The sequence below is a fragment of the Marasmius oreades genome, chromosome 5 (genome assembly GCF_018924745.1).
Source record: "Marasmius oreades isolate 03SP1 chromosome 5, whole genome shotgun sequence".
NCBI classification, from domain to species: Eukaryota; Fungi; Basidiomycota; class Agaricomycetes; order Agaricales; family Marasmiaceae; genus Marasmius; species Marasmius oreades.
The window spans coordinates 3,309,209-3,328,386 of NC_057327.1; the positions used below are offsets into that span (position 1 = coordinate 3,309,209).

Consider the following 19,178-nt stretch of genomic DNA (forward strand, 5'->3'; position numbering starts at 1 on the left):
CCCACATCAAGAGTTTCCCGGGTGGGCATCGTATTGTCACCGTGAAATCCAACCAACGCACAATTGTGCACGGCTCTGCCGTTTGAAGCACAAACGTGACCTTCCCATCTTCCCGCTTGCAGATACAGGTCTTTCTCCGCCTAATAATCAACCCCCTCCTTTTGAAATAGTTGAGAAGGTGGTTGAGCTTTGCGGTATGACGATGAAGTTCGCCACTTGGTGGCGACTTGAGTCAGAGGTCGACTAGATATGTGGCATTCCTTCCAAACCACATTAAGTTCACAGTACTCAAAGTTTGAAGGCAGGGTATTATGTCTGGGATGTACCATAATTTCCCAATAATCCTTAATTCACTGTAGCGTAGCATGAATGTACTTCTTATAATCAGCCTCGTTGTATGCTGAACGAAAACCCACGAAAAAAAAACGCAAGCTTTCAAAATGCAGAAAAAATGTTTGATTGGCTCCGACACAGCTACCGAGGAATGGTATATATCGTCAGGAACGATGAAGAGTTATCGGAGCCGTTTACTATGTAGGCTTACTTACTGGCAACCGCCTCCCCATATCACACCTTGAGCAAGCCGACGGTGTTGTTCTCTTCTCCCTGTCTCCAAGATACCTACAAAGAAAAATTAATTAGTTCATGTCCTGGTATGGCAACAATATGCATGTCATCATACCAGCAAAACAGAATTGATGCCGCTAGGCTGTGATCCCTCTTTGGCGTTTTATGTCGGTACGAAAAGATTGCGTCGTCCAAAAATACAGCTATGTAACTGTTGGCATCATCTTCACATCCACATCAAATCGAAGTCTTTCTTCAAACACTATGAAACGTGCCTGGAAGAGTGTTAGTGCAGCCACTTTTGCGATGCAGAATATGATTGGCACGTTACCGTGTCGTGAAGGGCAAGTTGTATCAGTGATAGTATCAGTACCTATCACGGAGTTTTGTAATCGACTGAATTTGCCGTACATTTTATTCCCCACACAAATAGGACAGCCGGCCATCTGTTGGTCGTGTCCTCCCAGGTGACGCCCTGGATACCATTGGCACGAAGTTTCTCAGTAAACGATTGATATTGTTATTTTGTGCTTGAAGTTATGCACTCGGAGTCGTGTGAGGTCACAGCGGCGCAGTAGCACCACTAGTTTTTGTTGTTGTTTTTGGGTCCAAACGTTCTACGCGGTCTTTGAGCAGCTGTGATTGAAGTTGGGTACGCGTGAGTTCATCCATTACTCAGAAAAAACGCCGTTCGGGTGATCCCGAAAAATCGGTTCCCATCTGCGTAGCAACGATCTGCGCCAGTCCATCGGCCTGTACCTGCTGACGGGACCACCATGTGGTTGCCATGTGGCACATTCGCCCTACACTCCAATAACCGCGACCCATAAAAAGATTGGATGGGTTCGACTGAAATTGTTCCAAACTTTCTTCTCAACGGGCTGGTCTCACTTTCACTTTCACTTCCTTTCGTTCTCACTTTCACTCCTTGCTCTTGCCTGTTGTATTCGTTTCTGCAACCATGAAAGCTTCTTTGGCCATCATCCACGCTGCTGTCCTCTTCTCTTCTGCTGCCTTCGCGATCCCTGTAGCACGGGAGTCGCGTGCCCGCCAGCGCGGCAATGCCACTGTGAATATGGGTCCTGCCTCGGGAGGCTCAGTTGGAGCAGCATACTGTATGTCCTTCCTTCCAGTTTGACAAGAACCTTCAACGCCAGTCCTGACTGCGGTTTTCAGTTATCACAAACGAGCCAGATGGAAACTTTGTAGTTTCCGCAGACATAGGTCAGGACGGAAAACTGGTGGGTAAACTTTCCGGAAACCTTGCAGTAGCGGCAGAATGCTTACGCTCAATTGGATAGACTCTTCGTCAGGCAGTCCCCGCAGGAGGATCTGGTCTTCACGGAAACGACGGGGGAGTTAATGGTCCTGATCCTCTCTTTACACAAGGTGCTGTCAAAGTCAGCGCGGCTGCCAATATGCTTGCAACAGTTAATGTATGCCTTATTTTCCAACGGAGGAAAAACGATCCTTACCATTTCGCACCTTTCATCAGGCTGGATCAAATACCATCTCGGTTTTCAGTATTGACCAGAAAGACCCTGCGGCTATTGCACGCATCGGTGATCCCATCGGGAGCGGCGGAGAATTCCCTGTATCTGTCGCGTTCAACAAAGCCGGTGATATGCTGTGTGCCCTGAATGGGGGTGAAGTTAATGGCGTTAGGCGAGTCAAATCATCCATGAAACCACCGCCCGTGACATTGACAGGTTGCAGTTGTTTCAAAGTTGATAAGAATCATGGACTAGTCCCTGCAGCCGGGACGAACCGACGACTCGACCTCAACCAGACGACACCTGCAAATGGCCCTGCGGGTACCGTCAGCCATGTGCTGTTCTCTGAAGACAACAAGCAGCTGGTTACGTCGGTGAAGGGAGTCCCGCCCAACCCTGGATTCCTAGCGGTTTGGGACGTGAACCAGGACGGATCCCTGTCCAAGGACTTCCGTTCCATTGCACCTGCCAAGGGTGGACTCCTCCCATTCTCAATGACCCTCGTTCCTGGGAAGAACGCAATATTGGCTACAGATGCGGGCGTTGGATTCGATGTCTTCGACTTCAGTGCCGCGGAAAACAACTCTAATAAAAGTGTTGCGGCAGGTAAATCGTCAGTTGTAGCCATTGACGGACAGAAAGCGACCTGTTGGTCGAGCTTCAGCCCCAAGACTGGCAATTTCTACTTGACGGACATCGGGACGTCTCAGGTCACCGAAGTGAAACTTGACGAGAATCTCAAGGGAGCCGTGGTGAAGGTGAGCGAGATGCGAGCCATATCGTTTCGAGTTTCGTCTGCTCATCGTCTTTGGCCATAGCAATACGACCAGGGACAAAACAGCGGTACAATCGACAACGACATCGCGTCGATTGGTGACAAAGAGTGCGTTTTTTGTGTTCGGATCGGAATCTCGTCCTGATATCTTATAGTTTCATGTTCGTATTATCCGCCAATGCCACTCGAGTTGACGTCCTTTCGCTTGATGCCCCCGGACAGGCGAAGAACATCCAGAAGCTCGATATTGCCGGGCCTGCTAAGGCTGCGGGGCTGAAGATCAGTACGTCCCGAATCTTCGCAATTATCAGACAAGTCGACATAACTCTGACTAATGGTGACAGACGGTTCCAACCTTCAAGGGATGACCACTTTCATCAAGAAGTGAGACAGTAAAGAGTGACGCGTCTTGGTTGTGTAGTACTATCTATTTCTTCATTGGATAACTTGCATAGTGTATGTTCCCGGAGTTATACGAGGTTTGGCCCGTTCATTTAGTGTTCGAATTCGTCCGAATCCTGCCTTCAGCGCGTGGGCCAACATCTTCTTCCAAGTCCTTGCACCTTCCGACACCGGAAAAAAAGGACCTGTCATTTGAGCTCTGTCGCTTATCAGTCACCCACGCATAAGAAGCGCAGAATGTTTTGCCTGTTCCCCGAAATATATGGTACTTATGGAGCTGTAGATGATTGTAAAATCTTGAGGAAATTTCAAGCTTGTAGAAAATCCGTGGCGAACACACTCTATTTTCTCCCGAGATGCCTTGAATGAGTTTAACTTCTTGCCAGAGAGACCTTTTAACCAAATCCGTTAATGTTACGTTCAGGGCAGATAGCCATCCATTCATTCTTTTTCCACAGCAATGTTTCCGCCAAATCCATTTACTTCCTTACAATATGTACACACCCATAACATCATGCAGTCAACCGACCATACTTTAGAAGTCGATGCCAAAGGTCCGTATAGCCATTTGCAGCGTAACGGTCTAGCCTATCCATGTCTCTGTAGCAGTTTCGCTGTGTCATGGAAGCGGCGCTCGATATGGCAATGAGACACGCAACCTCCTGAAGGAGTTTCGATGGTTATATTGGCGGGAGTTATCAAGGACGTGTCAATCCTGCCAATAACTAGACGCACACAAAAACTCGAGGTCAAACGGATTTCAACCATTCATAAACTTGAGAGTGTCCTGATGAACTCGGCCTTTACCCAGGGGACTTCTGGTTGTGGATTGTCATGCCAAAAAACCTCGGGCTTGGATGAAAGGTTCAGTTGGCTATCGAAACCGACCGTCGCAGGTGGCGGACTTTGCAACGTTACTTTCGAATGCAAGACCACGTCCTCATGACCAACGCGTTTCCAGACCAATCTTGGCCAAAACCATTTGGTACAAGGTTTCAACCATAGACCTTCCCCATGGTCAGGATCGCGGATGATCCTAAGGATGTCTCCAGGTATTTTCGCCAAATCAAACGTCAAGAGGAAACGACAGTCATAGAGGTACTCGAAAACCGTTCCAAGTTGCAAGTGCGAGGCGAGAATAGGAGTAAGGTCAACCCGAAGACTGTCTCTGGCATCAACCCGCCAGACCATTGTCGGGGGTCTTTGCCTGAAAGCCATCCATCCGACGCTTTGGCCTTCCGTCAAAAATGGTGACGAATGGCGGGGAAAACGAAAATTTGAGCCTTGGATGATTACTGGAGCCCACTGCACACCTCCGCCAGCGCAAAACTCAGGTATCACCGGGGAAAGCGGATTAGGGTCCCACAATTTCTCGCTGATCTGCATTAAGCCCATGTTCCTTCGCTTGACTTGGGCCTTCAGGGAGCCCCAAGGATGAAAGGAGATGAAGCGCAATATTCGAAGGACAAGAGCACGCCGAAGTTTTTCGTCCCGAACAAAAGAAATTCCCCGGCAAGTCGTCATCCATGTACCGGGAGGAGAGCGTAAGGTGCATCGACTCAGGATACTGTCAACTAAGAACAATTAATAAAAGCATGGAGCGATGAGAAGGAGGCTAGTACCTTGACTTTCGATATCCTGTGCCTGTGCATTCAAAGCCATTACTGCGCCATAAAGTTGTTCAACGCCACTGGAGAGGTCTAACGAGACGAGATCGGACTTCAAATGGGAAACCTTGCGTTCAATGCGGTCCAGTCGAGCGCTGTCCTAGATAGAAAGATTATCAGTCGGGCCTCGTTACGCGGTAAAATTGTTGGTCAATGACCTCTGATTGTTCCCCCTTGTTTTTGAGCCACATTCGTATAGCGTTTCGAATGGTCACATGAGCCATGGTGTTTGTCTCGTCTGTAACATATTCCAGTTGATTTTCTTCGCAAGTTGCGAGAAGTCTTTCCTTCAGATATATGTAAGACGTCCTGCCGTCTTGTTTCGACGAAATTGAAACCGTACCTTGGGGAGCCCTAATAAAGGCCGAGCTATCCACCTCCTCATGCCTTCATGAGCATTCCAACCAATATCTGCATTCGGCCTTTGACTACCGAAACCCATTCCCCATCTCCTACAGAATCTCATACCACCAGCACCTTCCTCCGTCGAACCTTTGTATATACGCATGACTGCCGTTTCAACCTGATCGTCGAGGTGGTGACCCATTGCCAAGACGTCCGCCTTGGTATGTAACATGGCGAAGAACAAGGTTCGATATCGAGCGATGCGAGCAGAGTATTCCATGATTGGGCTGTTTTCCTCGGGTTTGGGAGAGATTCCTTGTTCATCCCATGGAACACTATGCGTGTGATGTTCAACTCCAAGTGATTTTGCGACCTCTTCACATTGTCGAGCCATATCATTGGATGCAGCCTGTAATCCGTGATTTACATGGACAGATACCACGCGTCGAGGTATATCTGGTTGACCTGCATTTTCTTTGAGGTGACGATTGATTAAAAACAGTAGACACGTCGAGTCGGGGCCTCCAGAGTTACCGACGGCTGATGGTTTTGTGAGGTTACATGAGTCTGGATATGGGTGCTTGAATACACGAACCTATCGTTTCTGGCCATCCCACAGGCGGCCTAGACTTTTGAAAGAATTTTGCGAATTCGTCTCTGGTTATAGGAGGCACTCGACTTGACAGTGCTCGCAACAAGCTCATGCGAATATATAGTTCTGTGGGCGCCGGTCAGCGTTTGCAGCCAAGTCAAAGACTTGAGAGTGGATGCGGGCAGCGGACGACCGGACGCGTCTCGATTCGCGCACCCTTCGGTTCGATTTGCCGACACACTTTTCTAAGGACCATCATGACTCTTGTACATTACCCGCTTGTCTACGTCCATTGAAGCCCTTAAGCACATGAACCGGAAGCAAGCAAGGCCCGACCGTACTATACGAAGCTCAATATCAATATGCCGCAGTCATATGTACAATCAAATCCCCTTTAATCTTTACCATCACATTCAGCGCAGTCAAGGCTGGGAAGGATGTCTTTGGACGAAACTCGCCCTCTGATCGCAAGGAACGAGAACGACCCTCATGACAGGCTGCAAAGCAGATGGTCACTGTCGTCAGTGACATTGATTATTCCGGTAGCCCTTGCAAGTCGTCTTGCCGTACAACTTCCCCAGACCACGGCCTTGTATCTCATCCAACAACTCATATGTCGACAATACTTTCTCTCTACGGAACCACAAAAAGTTCCTATAGATGGGCCAATGCCAGATGAGCTGTGTTCGACGGACAACGTTGTGGAGTGGTACGCTCTCGTAATGATGATTCTGGGTCTGGTTGGCGGTTTCGCATGTGGGTAAATCCTACTCTTTTATCGTAAACCAAAGCTCCTGTTTTCTTCAGGTATTGTCGGATATCAAGTCATCGACCATTTCGCTTCTCGTTATGGCAGAAAGCCTGCGATGATGGGAGTAATCCTGCTAGCTTTAGCGTCAAACGTTTTCTTGATCACTTCGCCTTTGATGGGCTCAGTGCTTGAGGTCGTCTGGCTCATACTGTGGCTACTTTGTGAGAGTCTGACCAATGTCGTTCTGATGCTCTTTCTGGTCAACCTCTATGTCCTGGATACTGTCGGCGATGAGTCCAGGACTGCTGCTCTGAGTTCGATGAATGGCTGGGCAACATTAGGTGAGAGTCTCGCTCAAGATGTGATCTCAGAACTTACTGCATCCCTATCTAGGTGATTGCATGTCGTTCGTTGTCGGCGGGAATATCACAACATACACGCAGAAGGCGTTGCCGGTATATTATGTCGCTGCATCCATTCACGCCCTCAACTTTTTGTATATCGCATTTGTTCTTCCAGAGTCATTCACAAGGGAGAAGCGCGATAACCTCAAAAGAGAACGCGTCAAAGAGGCCTCGCGCCGGAACACCGTTCTAGCTCAACTTCCTGCTCGCAAACGGCTTTTTTACCGCCTTTCCGAATGCATCGGACCACTTAAGGCTCTTAAACCCTCATTGAATGAACGTACTGGGAGGCGAAACTGGCGTCTATTCATCTGCGCTGTTCACATCTTTCTATTGATGCTTGGGGCAGGACATGCCACGATGGCCATGCTGACGTTCTTGACATCGAAACATAACTATAAACCTGTGGACGTACGTTTTATCTTCTCTCTCAAGTTGTACCTATTTCTGTAACTTCACGTTTTAGACTGGATACGCACTCGCCCTCTACTCCCTCGTGGCCTCTTTCACTATGGCGTTCGTAATACCGCCATTACTTGCACTATTACGTCCCCTCTATAGACGTTGGAAGGAAAAGGAAGGGCAGCAGGCATCAGGCGATGCTGATAACAATCATGCCGATAACCCAGATACTGCTGATGAATCCGCGGACCGTCTTGACCTCCATGTCACTGTTGGTTCATGGATTTTAGAAGCTTGCGGTTTTTTATTTGTTACCCACTCATCCACGCGATCGGGCCAGTACGCTTGTAGGTGGCATCCATTCCAAATTTCGTGGTGTATTAACTGACCATCGTCCACCTATCTCTAGCGATTGTGGTTATTGGGTTAAGCGCTGCTCGTACCCCGGTTTTCCGCAGTCTGGTTGCCGCATCAGTAGAACCTCTCAAGCAAGGTGCGCATGTTCAAATTGGCAGTTAGTTATTATTCAGTTTACTGAATCACGTCAATTGTAGGAGAAACATTAGCGGCCATTGAAATGGTCTCGAGTGTTGGGATGTTCATTTCGCCGCTTCTCATGGGCACGATCCTTAGGAAGTATGTATTTCCACGAAGGATGCTTTTTGTCGATTGACCGGACATTCATCAGGACAATCTCGACCATGCCTACGTTGGTCTTCTGGATATATGGGGTATGCTCCTTCCCGGCTCGTCATTTCTCTCGAATACTGAACGAGCAACAGGCCTTGGTTTTGTCGGCATCTTCAATCCTCCTTCTTGTCAGAGAGTCTGACAGATATCAGAAGCCTCGTTGAGCCCCTTCATTCCCGTTGCCATATAATGCACAATTCGTACAGTCTATGTGTACAGTCTAGTCTTCACTGTGATACATGACTTGAAGGGCCTTTATCCTAGCCACGGTAGCTCTCAAACTGCACCAAGATTCGTTTCCTTTGTAACCATGTTCGCATGAAGTGGAGACCGACATGAAACATCTGATGGGTTCCAGCCTAGGCAACAAAGAAAACTTACTCTCCAGATTCTGACCATGGTTTTGCAGCGTCTACCGGTTCTTTCCATCGACCGTTTGGTTCTGATACCCCAATCATGCACTATACTCACTGCCTCTCTAAATATCGGATTTCAATTTCACATACTCACCACGGACTCACGGTGACTTGGTTGGATCATAACCTATCCTGTATCCTTGATTGGATATTAACTTTGCAATACTCAATTGAGTTTTCTTTGTTTTGTGCTACAGAATGAGGAGTCTACATAATGTACGTGCTCGGATCCAAAGACCATCCATGAATGAGAGAAGGAAGAGTGAATGAATACTGCGTATAGTGCATGTGGAATTACGAAGAACGAAGTTGCTGTATATTAGACGATGAAAAACTCGAGGTATCACAATGATGAAGAAAAACTGCCAACTTAAGAGGCCTATAGCCACTTCCGTCTTCTTCCATTACCTCCTGCGACTGCCCCGGAACCAGTAGCCTCCTTCCTTCCTGACGCCCTTGTAGTCCGCTTCCCCACGCCTGGACCTTCGGAATCACTTCGGACGGTGGAGCTCTCCTGTATCGACGACGACCCTCGCGATGAGCTCTGATGATGCTGTAAGTAAAACCCGCTGGTGCTACTGCTAGTGGGTAAGGTCGCGGTCGCAACGATGTCCATGGCCGTATCGTGGTCTTCCTCGCCATCTTCGATCAATATGGGTTGCGCCTGCTGCCGTCGGTGTTTCGCACTAGACCCAGTAGCCCTTTTCCTTGAACCAGATATCTTCGACTTTGTATTTGTTGTAGAAGACCCGAGGACGAAAGGCGACACAGACCTAGCAGTCGTACCCAAACTCATCTCATCGTCGTCATCTTCGATAATCAAAACATCCTGGTCATCTTGGCGCATAACAGCGTCTTCATCAGCGTCAGGATACCGGAGTGCCGTTGACGAAGGTTTCCTACTCGCACTCCCCCCACCACCTCTACCTTTCCCTTTACCCGAGCCTGATCCTGCACTGCGACTGCGACCACCACCATCAAAAGTATCATCATCGTCATCACTCTCGTCGTCGTCTCGATTTTGACGGTGAGCACGGGGATGCATGATGCCATCATCATCCTCCATACCGCTGTCCCCGCCGTCTTCTTCATACATTCCTCCAGGAGGCTCTCCAATCCACCCTTCCTCATACACTCCATCCTGATCGTCTCCGTAATCTTCCTCAAATTCTCGTGGACCTTGTGGATCTCCAGGACCTACACCATCTCCGTTTTCCGCAGCAAACAACCCAGTGATATCAACATCACCATCCCTCCTCCCAAAATCCCAGACGTCTAGAACCGTCTGATCATTCCTATTACTAGCAGCAACACACCATCTTCCTTCGAAAGCAACCTGCCATACACCGGTAATACCGGTGAGCAAGTCTCTGACAGGTACCGTTGGACTACCAGCAGCCCCCCCAGCAGCCCCTCCGACAGCTGCAACACCCCCCGCTACGGCTCCGGCAACTCCGCCGGCCCCGAAGGCAAGGCCACCTGCAGGAGCAAGCGGTACAGCGCCAGCCGGGGGTGCAGAGCTATCTTCAGCAGTGGCAGCAGTAGCCGCTCGTAAATCCCAGACTTTCAGTGTCCCATCGGATCCGCTGACAACTTTGAATTCATCGTGCTGGAAACAAGTTATTGCGCCGGTGTGAGCCGCCAAGACCGCTGCAAGTTGAGATTAGCAATCGGACTAAATTCAAAAATTTCCATAGACACACCTTTACACTCCCCTTTCTCCACATCCCATATTCTCAGTGTACTATCAGCTGCTGCGCTTACGAGGTGGCTGGGCGATAACCTAGTGATATCAACCTGGGTCAGTGCCTAGAACCTTGAACACTTCTGAGACTTACCCCAGCAACCCCACTAACGACGTGTGTCCCGTAAGCACATGGAGACATGACCCGGTAAGGGTACACCAGACACGCACGGTGCCGTCCATGGAACCGGATGCTGTGGTATGTCGAATCGGATCAAGAACAACCGAGTAGACTAAAGGTTCCATTCAACAAGGTGATTCGAAAGAGAACAGAAGAGCAAGATACCTTTCTGCCCATGCCCTGCAAGTACAAATCGACATTTCCCAGTGACAATATCCCAAACCCTCACGTTGCAGTCATAACTTCCAGATACCAGGGTCCTCCCCCGTGCTGCAAGTGCGCGTACTGCGTGCTCGTGGCCTTCAAGATGGAGGAGATGATAAGGATTTTCTTCGGCGTCCTGAGAGTAAACTAGTCAAAAAGTTATAGAGAGAAGAAGGCTGCAGAGACTTACACAGACATCTCCGTCAGCACCACCAGTACCATCTTCTCTTCCGGCGCCGCTCCCACTACTGGTACACTTGTACTCCTGCTCTCCCTTCTTTGGCAAAATCCATACACGCAGAGAATGATCTCGTGAGCCAGTGACGATCAGCGGGCGTTTGGGCCATTTTTCTTTCCGCTGGGGTCCTGATAGTAAATATCAAAGGTTAGCTAAATTATGAAACGAGAATTCTCGACGATCACCTACCATCACCACCAAAGTCCCCTCCAACATCAACCATCTCTGGTTTCACAATCGCCAAACACCTGACAGTGCTGGTATGTCCACCAAAGACATGCAGACATTTCCCTTTTCTGTTCACAACGGCTCCGTCCTCGGCCTCGACCTCTGCTTCTGATTGAGTTCGTGGCTCGCCACTTCCCAGGTCCCACACTCGAACGGTTCTGTCGGTACTGCCACTGACGAGCAGTCCGCCCATAGCAGCTAATGCCCATACACCTCCTTCATGACCTTCGAGCCGCATCTCTAATGCTCCCGTAGATGGTGAGTATACGTGGATGGAGTGATCGTCAGAAGCTGATATGATTCGTTTCCGTGAAGCAGAACTCCTCTTGTGCGATGAAAGCGAGGGTGAAGGGGTGGAAGTACCACCACCAACATCTGCAAAGATCAAGCAGGTAACCACACTATGACCATGTGCTTGGAAATTGATGTGGCGAGGGGTCGGATTGGTGAGCCATTGGTGCCTAGTGAGATGTCTCGATTTGTATAGGATTTTATAGGGATGAGGTGGATTGATTGGTGAACTTTCTGGATCCGTGGCTGGTTCGTGTTGTTTAGAGGACATGGTGGATGATGGATGTGGAGGCGACGTCGGCGTTGGGACGTGCCTCGACACTGAAGCTGTAGCAGGTAGGCGAACGGTCGAGTTTCGTGGTGAAGGATAAGCTTGGCTCGGTCCCGATGGTTGTATTTCAGCTTCCTGAATTATTTCTCGGATCTTTCCGTCACTATTGCCGGTAACTCCAGTGTCTCTTCTTCTTCTCCCGCGTAACCATCGTTCCCAACCTTCTTCCATCTCTCCACCCCACCAAACCCTCTCCCGCTTCATCACACCACGCCAAAGTACACCGTCACCATCGACTATCGATTTCCATCCCCGGCTAACCCGAGTCATCCTAACCAATGTTGGCCATTCTAACCATCCTAGAATGTTCTGTACAAGTTCAGGAGGAAGTAACGTTAAGAAATCCCTCGCAAGTGTGGGTGTGAGAACACTGTGCACTGAGCGTAAGACTGGTAGAGGTGAATGTCGTAGAAGAGTCAGGAGAAGGTGAGATTGTAAGGAAGTTGGTAGTAATGTAAAATGTGTCAACAGCGATGGCAGAGTGAGAAGAGTGGTCAGACTAAGGTCTGGTTGAAACGGAGGTGGCGCTCCCAATGAAGGAGCAAACTGCGGGGGAGGCGAAATGCGATGCTGCTGAGTTGGAAACACTTCGGGCGGTGGAGGAGACCCATGTGGTGACGGTAGTGGTGATAACGGCTGTCCTGCTGCTGTCGGCGATGAAGGAGGTCCCCGAGCCTTTTTTCTCGGAGGTGCTGACTCTGCAGCGTCAGCGCAGTGAAATTCCACGCCCTCCATTTCGTCTTCCCCGTCGTCCTCTTTTGCGCGTTTCTTCGTTGTCTGGCTGTACCGTTCCAATGCTTCTGCTAGTCCGACGGATGTGCTCCTTGTCGAGTTTTCATTTCCACTGGCTTGACCAGGCTTTAACATCCTCCATCCACGCCCAGATGATGCAACTTCTTCTTCCTCCTTCATTTCGAAGGATGTCTGATGACCTGTATCTCGTAGTGTAGCATGTATACCACCTGGAAGGACCAGCGCGATGTTCCTCAGACTGGGTGGTAAGGCGGCATGTAGTAGCGGATACGTCTTAGGGTCATAAGTGGATGACGATGGTGGAGGAGGTAATGGGGGGAGAGAGATTGGCGCGTAAGTTGTTGTCGTTGTTGTTGTCGTTACCACCCTAAAATTGAGCGATAATCAACGATTAATGAACTGAATCGTCGTGAAGTCTGAGCGAAAAGTATACGAACGTTGTCTTATTGACCGCTGGATGTAATATGAGCTGAGGTCGTTGTGATGAGCTCGTTGTTGTCGATGCCGTCATTACCGAAGATGCTGAAGGTATTCTATGGTGGTGGTTGTGTTGTTCCATCGTCAGCATCCGCCGCTGCAAGCCGTTGTGGCAGCCTTCAACAAAGATGTCACGTCTCACGTGGGAAGGCGTGACGCGCCCAAAACAGTCACACTGGAGCCGAGAATGCGATTACTGGTACTGCGGCCCGGCTCTCTCTGGAACCGCTGCCCGCAGACCTCTGACAGCTTTCAAAAGTTTTCCGGTGATATACAGATTTCAGTGAGTGGTGCTGTGACCACTGGAAAAGAGTCGGTGAGTTCTTGTGCCCTTACCAAGCAGTTGTACGAATTTCTAGTTGTGATTGACTGCAATGTTGCTTCGAGAACTAAACTTTATTAAATTTGCTCACTTGCATCGAGCTCGATGATCAATCATTTCCTCGTTATTGTCCTCGGGATCTCCAGCATACCTTCAGCCCATTGTCCTCCTCTACTGCCTAGAATTTTTACCCGATTCCCTGACGACAATTTCCCGAAAATCCGAGAATGTACTCCAAAGTTACATTCCGGTAGCTTCAGACTCTGAATCATGCGCAACATTATCACCTGAGACGTCGTCGTTGCCCTGTCCATGAAGAGAGGAGTCATGGGTTTCCCGTCTCCTGACTCCCATATAGAGAGCTACTTGGAAGAGAAGGAAGACGTTGTATCCTGATGGTCTTCCTTAGGGCACTAGCTCTGTTCGCATTACTCACATCTTCCGTGTCTGCTCTGGCCGTCACCGAAGCAGGGAATAGAACACTGGAGACTCTCGCTGGGACGTTCACCAACCCGTTGAATCAGCAGAGAGTCAGTCGCTCGAACTCTCCTTGTCTTCCAAGAACATGGCTCTATTTCACTTCATCTAGGGGGCTGATCCTTGCATGCGATTCATTAATGGCAACTACTATCTTACCTCCACACAAAACAGCAACATTCAAATGAAGTCCGCTACGACTATTGAAGGCCTGAAAAGTGCTGCTTCGAAGGTGATCTTCTCTGATAGCACTGCTGGAAGGCAAGTAACTCCAGTTCAACAAACATTCATACTGAAATCTCCCTCTAGGAATTTCGATTTCTGGTATGTTCCGATAAATAGAGGTCGGGTTGTCTCAATATTGTTGCTGTTGCTGTAGGGCGCCCGAATTCTGGTGAGTACGTGCTGTACGATTCATACCCTATGTGAACCCCCAAACGTAGGTACCTTGACGGCACCTGGCACCTGTATGGACACATTCTCTATGTTTTCCCTCACTCACTCTTTCATAGATATTATTCTGTGGCGGGGAACGGAGACGATGCCACTCACCGTTTACATGTTGCTCGTGGTGGTACTAATGCGAACGATCCCTCTGCTGGAGCTTATTCCTATGTCGGTTCATTGATCCCGCCCAACCTCTCCACCCAGTGGGCTGCCGACGGTAGTATCCTCGAAGTGGGCGGATCGCGCTACCTCATCTTCTCCTCGTTTCAAGGCTCCAATCAATGTTTGTTTATCGTCAGAATGACTAGCCCCACCACCATCACCGGGAATGCTGTAGTGATAAGCTGCCCCACGCTCACTTGGGTGAGTCGGGAAACTGCCTCTCGCATTCGATGTAGAGGATTCACGCGGATGAGGTGTTAATGGAACTTAGGAAAAGTCAGGTTCGCCTGTACAGGAAGGTCCGGGTACTAGTATACCTTTTTCACAGCTACCGGACACTACTCACGAAGGCTGCAGAGGCTATCACGATTAACGGCGTGACCCACGTCAGTTTCTCTTCCAACCCTCGCTACCTCTTTGCTCATCACCATTTTGTTTAGATCGTATATTCGGCTTCTTTCTGCGGTACGGACGACTACGTATGCGCCACGCCTTCCGGACCTTCTTTCTTGCTATTTACCTGATGTCCTTTTTTTCTTAGGCCCTGGGTATACTTACCCTCAGCTCTGGAGCTGACCCCATGTCGGCCTCCAGCTGGGTCAAGGTACTTACCTCTGGATCTACTTTATTTCCTTCTAGCTGACATGCTTCCATCCAGAGCTCTAACCCACTCTTTAGTAAGGATCCGTCGGTTGGAGTTTACGGTCCGGGCCACCAGTAAGTAGTTTCGCCGGAGAACGATTCTTCGATAATTGATAAAATGTGTGTAGCTTCATGTTCCAGAAAGGGAGTGCGTGGTATTTTGCCTACCACGCAAAATCTGCGACCAATCAAGGTTGTGGTAATACTCGTACTACCAGAGTTCAACCTTTTAGCACCTCTGGAAACAACCCAGTCTTCCCAAAGCCTTTAGGAACGGGTGTTGCGATCAACGAACCTTGAAGTCACAATGTTGGTAGATAACTTGTAATTCTCTCCGTGCGGGGGGTGATAACTCAGCCGCATAGTATCTAGAGTTGAAATTCCTTACGTGATGAGTGTAGCAAGTACCTCTGCTTGGACAATCCTCCCTTTAGAGAATGACTATCATGTGAACACGAAGGAAGTGCGATTGTCACAAAGCGTGACACATTCCTTCCTTCTCGCTCTATCCTCTGCCGCCGTGGCTCGACATCTCAGTGAATATGCAAGCACAAATCACTCGTCAAGAACAAGCCATTACTTCTGCTCAAAGCACTGCTGTGGTCCAAACGCTTCTGAAAGCGGGATTGGGCTGTATAACCTTCATGAGGTAATCGATTCCGTTCAGAGTCCGGATTTCTAACTCTTTTGTCGTGGACAGAGAGCTCCTACCTCAAGACAACTTCGTCGAAAGTGAGTGCTGTCTTGCCTCAAAGTAATAAGTGATCATTTGAATACCTCCCAACTTTCAAGGTCATTTCACGACCGCTGAAGATGGAAGGTCATATTCATCGAGTAACTTTACGACTCCGGACGGAAACAAGAGGAACGTCAACGGATTCAAGATAATGGTCGGATATCTGGTTAGATGGTGTAATCTGCAGTTTTGACTGGGTATATGCAGAATGTGTCTCGCGGCTATACTGACGAAGCAGATAGACTACTTAACTATCTGGTGAGATCAACTCGTACTGCATCGGGAATCATACGAGTCGCTCACTTGGGACTGGTAGGAGTATGGCATTTTCGACGCGCTACAAAAGCAGTACTTGCGCAGCTTTATTTTCGCCATCTATCTGGTGCCCATCGTTCGTTCGCTACGTTTGATGCAAAGCTGACGCATTGATATCTAGGATAACAACAATCCGAACAAGTAAGCTTGTTTGTATGCGTGTAGAACACGGCATTCATTTCGTTTGCAGCATAGTTGAGGCATACACTTTCAATTTCCAAGTACGTCTACGGGTTTCCTTAAAAGAGCAATGATCTGAAATTAAAGTCTGTGTTTAGTATCATACTATTGCTGGAACGAATACTACTGTCCCTATCATGAGCCTCGGGGACGACCTCACTAAGATGTCGTTGCAGGATAGAACCTTGATAGCGTCAGCGAAGAAGGGGAAGCCTCCGACATTGAAAGATGTGAAGAGGAGTGTAAAGGTGGCGTTTTTATTTTGAGAGTCAGATGTAGCAAGCACTCATATTTCCTCACAGACACTATTGAAAATGCTTATCTCTTCGATGGTTCAGATGGATGTCCTCCCAAGTGAGTCGAAGCAGTTGTAAATGGATAACGAGACTCACCACCCCTCCAGAACGACGTTATGCATCTTTCAAAGTTTTTTATACTGACGACACGCCGCCAGAGTACGAACCTCCGCATTTTAAGCCAGGCGATTACGAGAAGGATAAGTGGCACTTTATGACACACGATTTCGACGAGGCACCTGATAAATGGAGTATTGGTAGAGTTGAAACTGGATATCATTCGTGCGTATCTCAATCTTCCCATTGTTCTCTATCGGTTCAATCCTTACATACCTCTACACCCAGCGTCGTAGTCAACGTTAGTTCTGTTGCTACCTATTTGCCCTCGTCCACCGAGCACGAAAATGCGCCCTTTGCTGGTATCACCAGCATTAGGCCTACCGCTGTAATCAACTGCACGCCTGCTGAAGAGGCTGCTCATCGTGCAGAACAAACAGAGAAGCAGCTAGAGGATGCCGAGAGGCGAAACGTCGTTTGGACCGCGGAAGATGTGGATCTCGACGGGGATGGTGACACTGACCCGGAGGATGTCAGGGCCTCTCGTCCAGACGCACCGATCGGTATACGGAATGCCGACGGCAGCATTCAACCCATTCCAGAGGGTGTTGACCTGAACAAAATGGATGTGGACGAAGCTCAGGTTTTTGGGGCAACTCAGACTGTTCCTACTCGGTTGCAGCAGATTGTCAGTGATGATCCATACCTCAATCGTACTTTGACTGATTTTTCCCGAAAGTTGAACGAAAAAAGATCGGAACTTTTGGTCATCCCTGAGACTCAAAGCGTGGAAAGCACGCAAGGAGTTAGCAAAAACCTTCCGCCATCTGATATACCGGATGATGACGATAGTATCTTGGACACCCCAACTCCCGTGGTGAGGGGCAGACGCAATTTACATCGACTAGTCAAATCTCCACCGAGCTCTCTCTCTTCGTTAGAGGAGGTGCCCGAGACTCAGATAACCACCGATCTTGGAAAGATGGTCGACACCGAAATGCTCGGTGATTCTCAATAAAAGCAATATGCCAGCCTTCATCGCTGACGGTTTGTTCTCGATAGACATGGAGACACAATCCTTCGGCTTCGCGGCAACTCAAACGGTGGATACCATAGAATCTTTCGGGCGCGACAATGAACTGGATGCGAGTCCCAAAAAGCCCATCACGTGGAAAGAAGATAACGATGTAATCGAGTGTGAATGTGGTATATCGGTATGCCTCTTAATCCATGATAACTAGAACGACAGTATTAATATCTTCATATCTAGGAAGAGGATGAAATCGTATTCTGCGAGAGTGGATGCAAGCGTTGGTATCACATATGGTACGTCATGGACGTGATTATAGGTCCACCATGGCTCACCTCAATGTCAGGTGTATGGGCTATCACTCGACCAAGGATTCTAGGTTGCCGCAATCGTTCATTTGCTTTGACTGTTGCGTTCATGCCGACCCGTCCTGGGAGCTCATTAAAGTTGACCTCTATCCGACCATGACCTCGAAATTTAAGGAGCTAGCGACATTCCGGTACTATTCGACCTATTCTTTAATTCGTTGTCCCTGAATCCCCGTCTTGTTAGACGTGCCATCAAAGTTGCGGAGAAGAAGAACCCGAGCACGATTGCAGAATTCGCGAAGCATATGGGTAACTTTACTTTTCTGTTTACTGTTTTCACTATGCTGGAACGTTTCAACGTAGGTTGCAATAATACCGAGGCACGGCAGCTTTTCAAACGGTTAGAGACCGAAGGTTAAATTTCAGTTCGGGGAAGATTTTTTTTTTAACTGATCGCGTTTCGAATAAAGGGTTCATATTCGAGCAGTCGACGATGGTGAATGACATTGGACTCGTCGAGACGCGGACTCGTGTTCCGAAAAACAAAGGGAAAGCAAAACAAGGACAGCGTCGGACCGTACTGAAAGCGAAATATGCATTCAATCGTCAGTCAGTGAAAACTCAGGCGTATAAGGACTACTTCAACCCTGATCGAGAAGTGGAAAGTAGGCTCCTCGGTGTTTCTAAAATGGTCAGTGTCCATATCGATATTTCGTTCCTTCTGTATCTTTTTATCTCGATCCCTCAGAAAATCGCCATCAAATCACGGAACATCCAGATTCCAAAGCGTGCACCAGCTCAACTTCTCCCGCAAGATGACTCGCAAACGCAGACTCAAGATGAAACGCAACTTTTTATTACACCTATGCCTAATAAGCGCTCTCCGGACAACGATGACAATTTACGACCCAATAAAAAACCCAAGATCTCTTTGGCTCCGCCTGTTGACCTCGCAGAATAATCTGATCTCGAATCCCTCTTTGCTGCTCTGCTGACCCTACCCTTTCCTTGTCACCTCCCGATGCTTCCGAATGCTCTCTCTTTCAGCTAAAACCTCACTTACCTAGAATGCTCTGTAAACCTGCTGTAGTATTGTATCAATTTAAAGACATCGTGCTTGCGATTGACAAAATTGACCTGCCCTAAACTTGGGATAAGAAGAGGGTGAATTGGTTCCCACGTTTTTTTTTTTCAATCCCCTCACGATCTTTTCCCGCACTTATTCCCCATAGTGGCGAGTGCGATTCAGCTTGTGAGGACCTCGCAGGAGATGAATTAATGGTGCATGGCATAGACTCACACCTCCGTATCTCCC

General features: G+C 48.6%; 6 protein-coding genes across 9 annotated transcripts; 4 read left to right on the plus strand and 2 right to left on the minus strand.

Moving 5' to 3' along the window:
- The first annotated feature begins 1,384 nt into the window (after nucleotides 1–1,384).
- E1B28_009239 (uncharacterized protein) lies at nucleotides 1,385–3,515 on the plus strand. Its single transcript, XM_043154116.1, has 8 exons — nucleotides 1,385–1,682; nucleotides 1,744–1,808; nucleotides 1,869–2,003; nucleotides 2,063–2,232; nucleotides 2,284–2,818; nucleotides 2,879–2,943; nucleotides 2,991–3,118; nucleotides 3,180–3,515. The coding sequence occupies exons 1-8, from the start codon at nucleotides 1,529–1,531 to the stop codon at nucleotides 3,221–3,223; spliced, it is 1,296 nt and encodes a 431-aa protein (XP_043009404.1). The 5' UTR covers nucleotides 1,385–1,528; the 3' UTR covers nucleotides 3,224–3,515.
- Nucleotides 3,516–3,597: 82 nt separating this feature from the next.
- E1B28_009240 (uncharacterized protein) lies at nucleotides 3,598–6,129 on the minus strand. Its single transcript, XM_043160762.1, has 5 exons — nucleotides 5,845–6,129; nucleotides 5,248–5,789; nucleotides 5,063–5,191; nucleotides 4,860–5,004; nucleotides 3,598–4,811 (listed from the first exon to the last, which is right to left on the minus strand). Exons 1-5 carry the CDS (start codon nucleotides 5,951–5,953, stop codon nucleotides 4,006–4,008), a joined length of 1,731 nt encoding a protein of 576 aa, XP_043009405.1. The 5' UTR covers nucleotides 5,954–6,129; the 3' UTR covers nucleotides 3,598–4,005.
- On the plus strand, nucleotides 6,080–8,630 carry E1B28_009241 (uncharacterized protein). 2 transcript variants are annotated; one of them, XM_043154117.1, is made up of 8 exons: nucleotides 6,080–6,597; nucleotides 6,649–6,933; nucleotides 6,986–7,407; nucleotides 7,463–7,745; nucleotides 7,808–7,891; nucleotides 7,953–8,034; nucleotides 8,087–8,129; nucleotides 8,181–8,630. In XM_043154117.1, exons 1-8 carry the CDS (start codon nucleotides 6,279–6,281, stop codon nucleotides 8,250–8,252), a joined length of 1,590 nt encoding a protein of 529 aa, XP_043009406.1. In that variant the 5' UTR covers nucleotides 6,080–6,278; the 3' UTR covers nucleotides 8,253–8,630. The 2 variants fall into 2 exon arrangements, with proteins under 2 accessions (XP_043009406.1, XP_043009407.1); XM_043154118.1 differs by having other exon boundaries at nucleotides 6,080–6,933.
- Nucleotides 8,631–8,648: 18 nt separating this feature from the next.
- Nucleotides 8,649–13,018, minus strand: E1B28_009242 (uncharacterized protein). The gene is made up of 7 exons (XM_043154119.1): nucleotides 12,852–13,018; nucleotides 11,001–12,781; nucleotides 10,764–10,939; nucleotides 10,535–10,709; nucleotides 10,343–10,481; nucleotides 10,208–10,287; nucleotides 8,649–10,154 (listed from the first exon to the last, which is right to left on the minus strand). Exons 1-7 carry the CDS (start codon nucleotides 12,980–12,982, stop codon nucleotides 8,884–8,886), a joined length of 3,753 nt encoding a protein of 1,250 aa, XP_043009408.1. The 5' UTR covers nucleotides 12,983–13,018; the 3' UTR covers nucleotides 8,649–8,883.
- Nucleotides 13,019–13,102: 84 nt separating this feature from the next.
- E1B28_009243 (uncharacterized protein) lies at nucleotides 13,103–15,370 on the plus strand. 3 transcript variants are annotated; one of them, XM_043154122.1, is made up of 13 exons: nucleotides 13,103–13,207; nucleotides 13,279–13,951; nucleotides 14,000–14,014; nucleotides 14,070–14,084; nucleotides 14,134–14,157; nucleotides 14,203–14,500; nucleotides 14,571–14,604; nucleotides 14,657–14,685; nucleotides 14,740–14,778; nucleotides 14,841–14,903; nucleotides 14,958–15,016; nucleotides 15,070–15,250; nucleotides 15,314–15,370. In XM_043154122.1, the coding sequence occupies exons 2-12, from the start codon at nucleotides 13,818–13,820 to the stop codon at nucleotides 15,239–15,241; spliced, it is 882 nt and encodes a 293-aa protein (XP_043009411.1). In that variant the 5' UTR covers nucleotides 13,103–13,207; nucleotides 13,279–13,817; the 3' UTR covers nucleotides 15,242–15,250; nucleotides 15,314–15,370. The 3 variants fall into 3 exon arrangements, with proteins under 3 accessions (XP_043009411.1, XP_043009410.1, XP_043009409.1); XM_043154121.1 differs by having other exon boundaries at nucleotides 13,103–13,743; nucleotides 13,803–13,951; nucleotides 15,070–15,370; XM_043154120.1 differs by having other exon boundaries at nucleotides 13,865–13,951; nucleotides 15,070–15,370.
- Nucleotides 15,371–15,424: 54 nt separating this feature from the next.
- Nucleotides 15,425–18,910, plus strand: E1B28_009244 (uncharacterized protein). The gene is made up of 19 exons (XM_043154123.1): nucleotides 15,425–15,590; nucleotides 15,642–15,673; nucleotides 15,734–15,831; nucleotides 15,885–15,935; nucleotides 15,994–16,059; nucleotides 16,114–16,133; nucleotides 16,183–16,213; nucleotides 16,271–16,420; nucleotides 16,475–16,526; nucleotides 16,576–16,750; nucleotides 16,814–17,213; nucleotides 17,265–17,529; nucleotides 17,588–17,739; nucleotides 17,796–17,851; nucleotides 17,902–18,054; nucleotides 18,108–18,172; nucleotides 18,227–18,277; nucleotides 18,334–18,554; nucleotides 18,612–18,910. Exons 1-19 carry the CDS (start codon nucleotides 15,484–15,486, stop codon nucleotides 18,822–18,824), a joined length of 2,358 nt encoding a protein of 785 aa, XP_043009412.1. The 5' UTR covers nucleotides 15,425–15,483; the 3' UTR covers nucleotides 18,825–18,910.
- The last annotated feature ends 268 nt before the right edge of the window (nucleotides 18,911–19,178 follow it).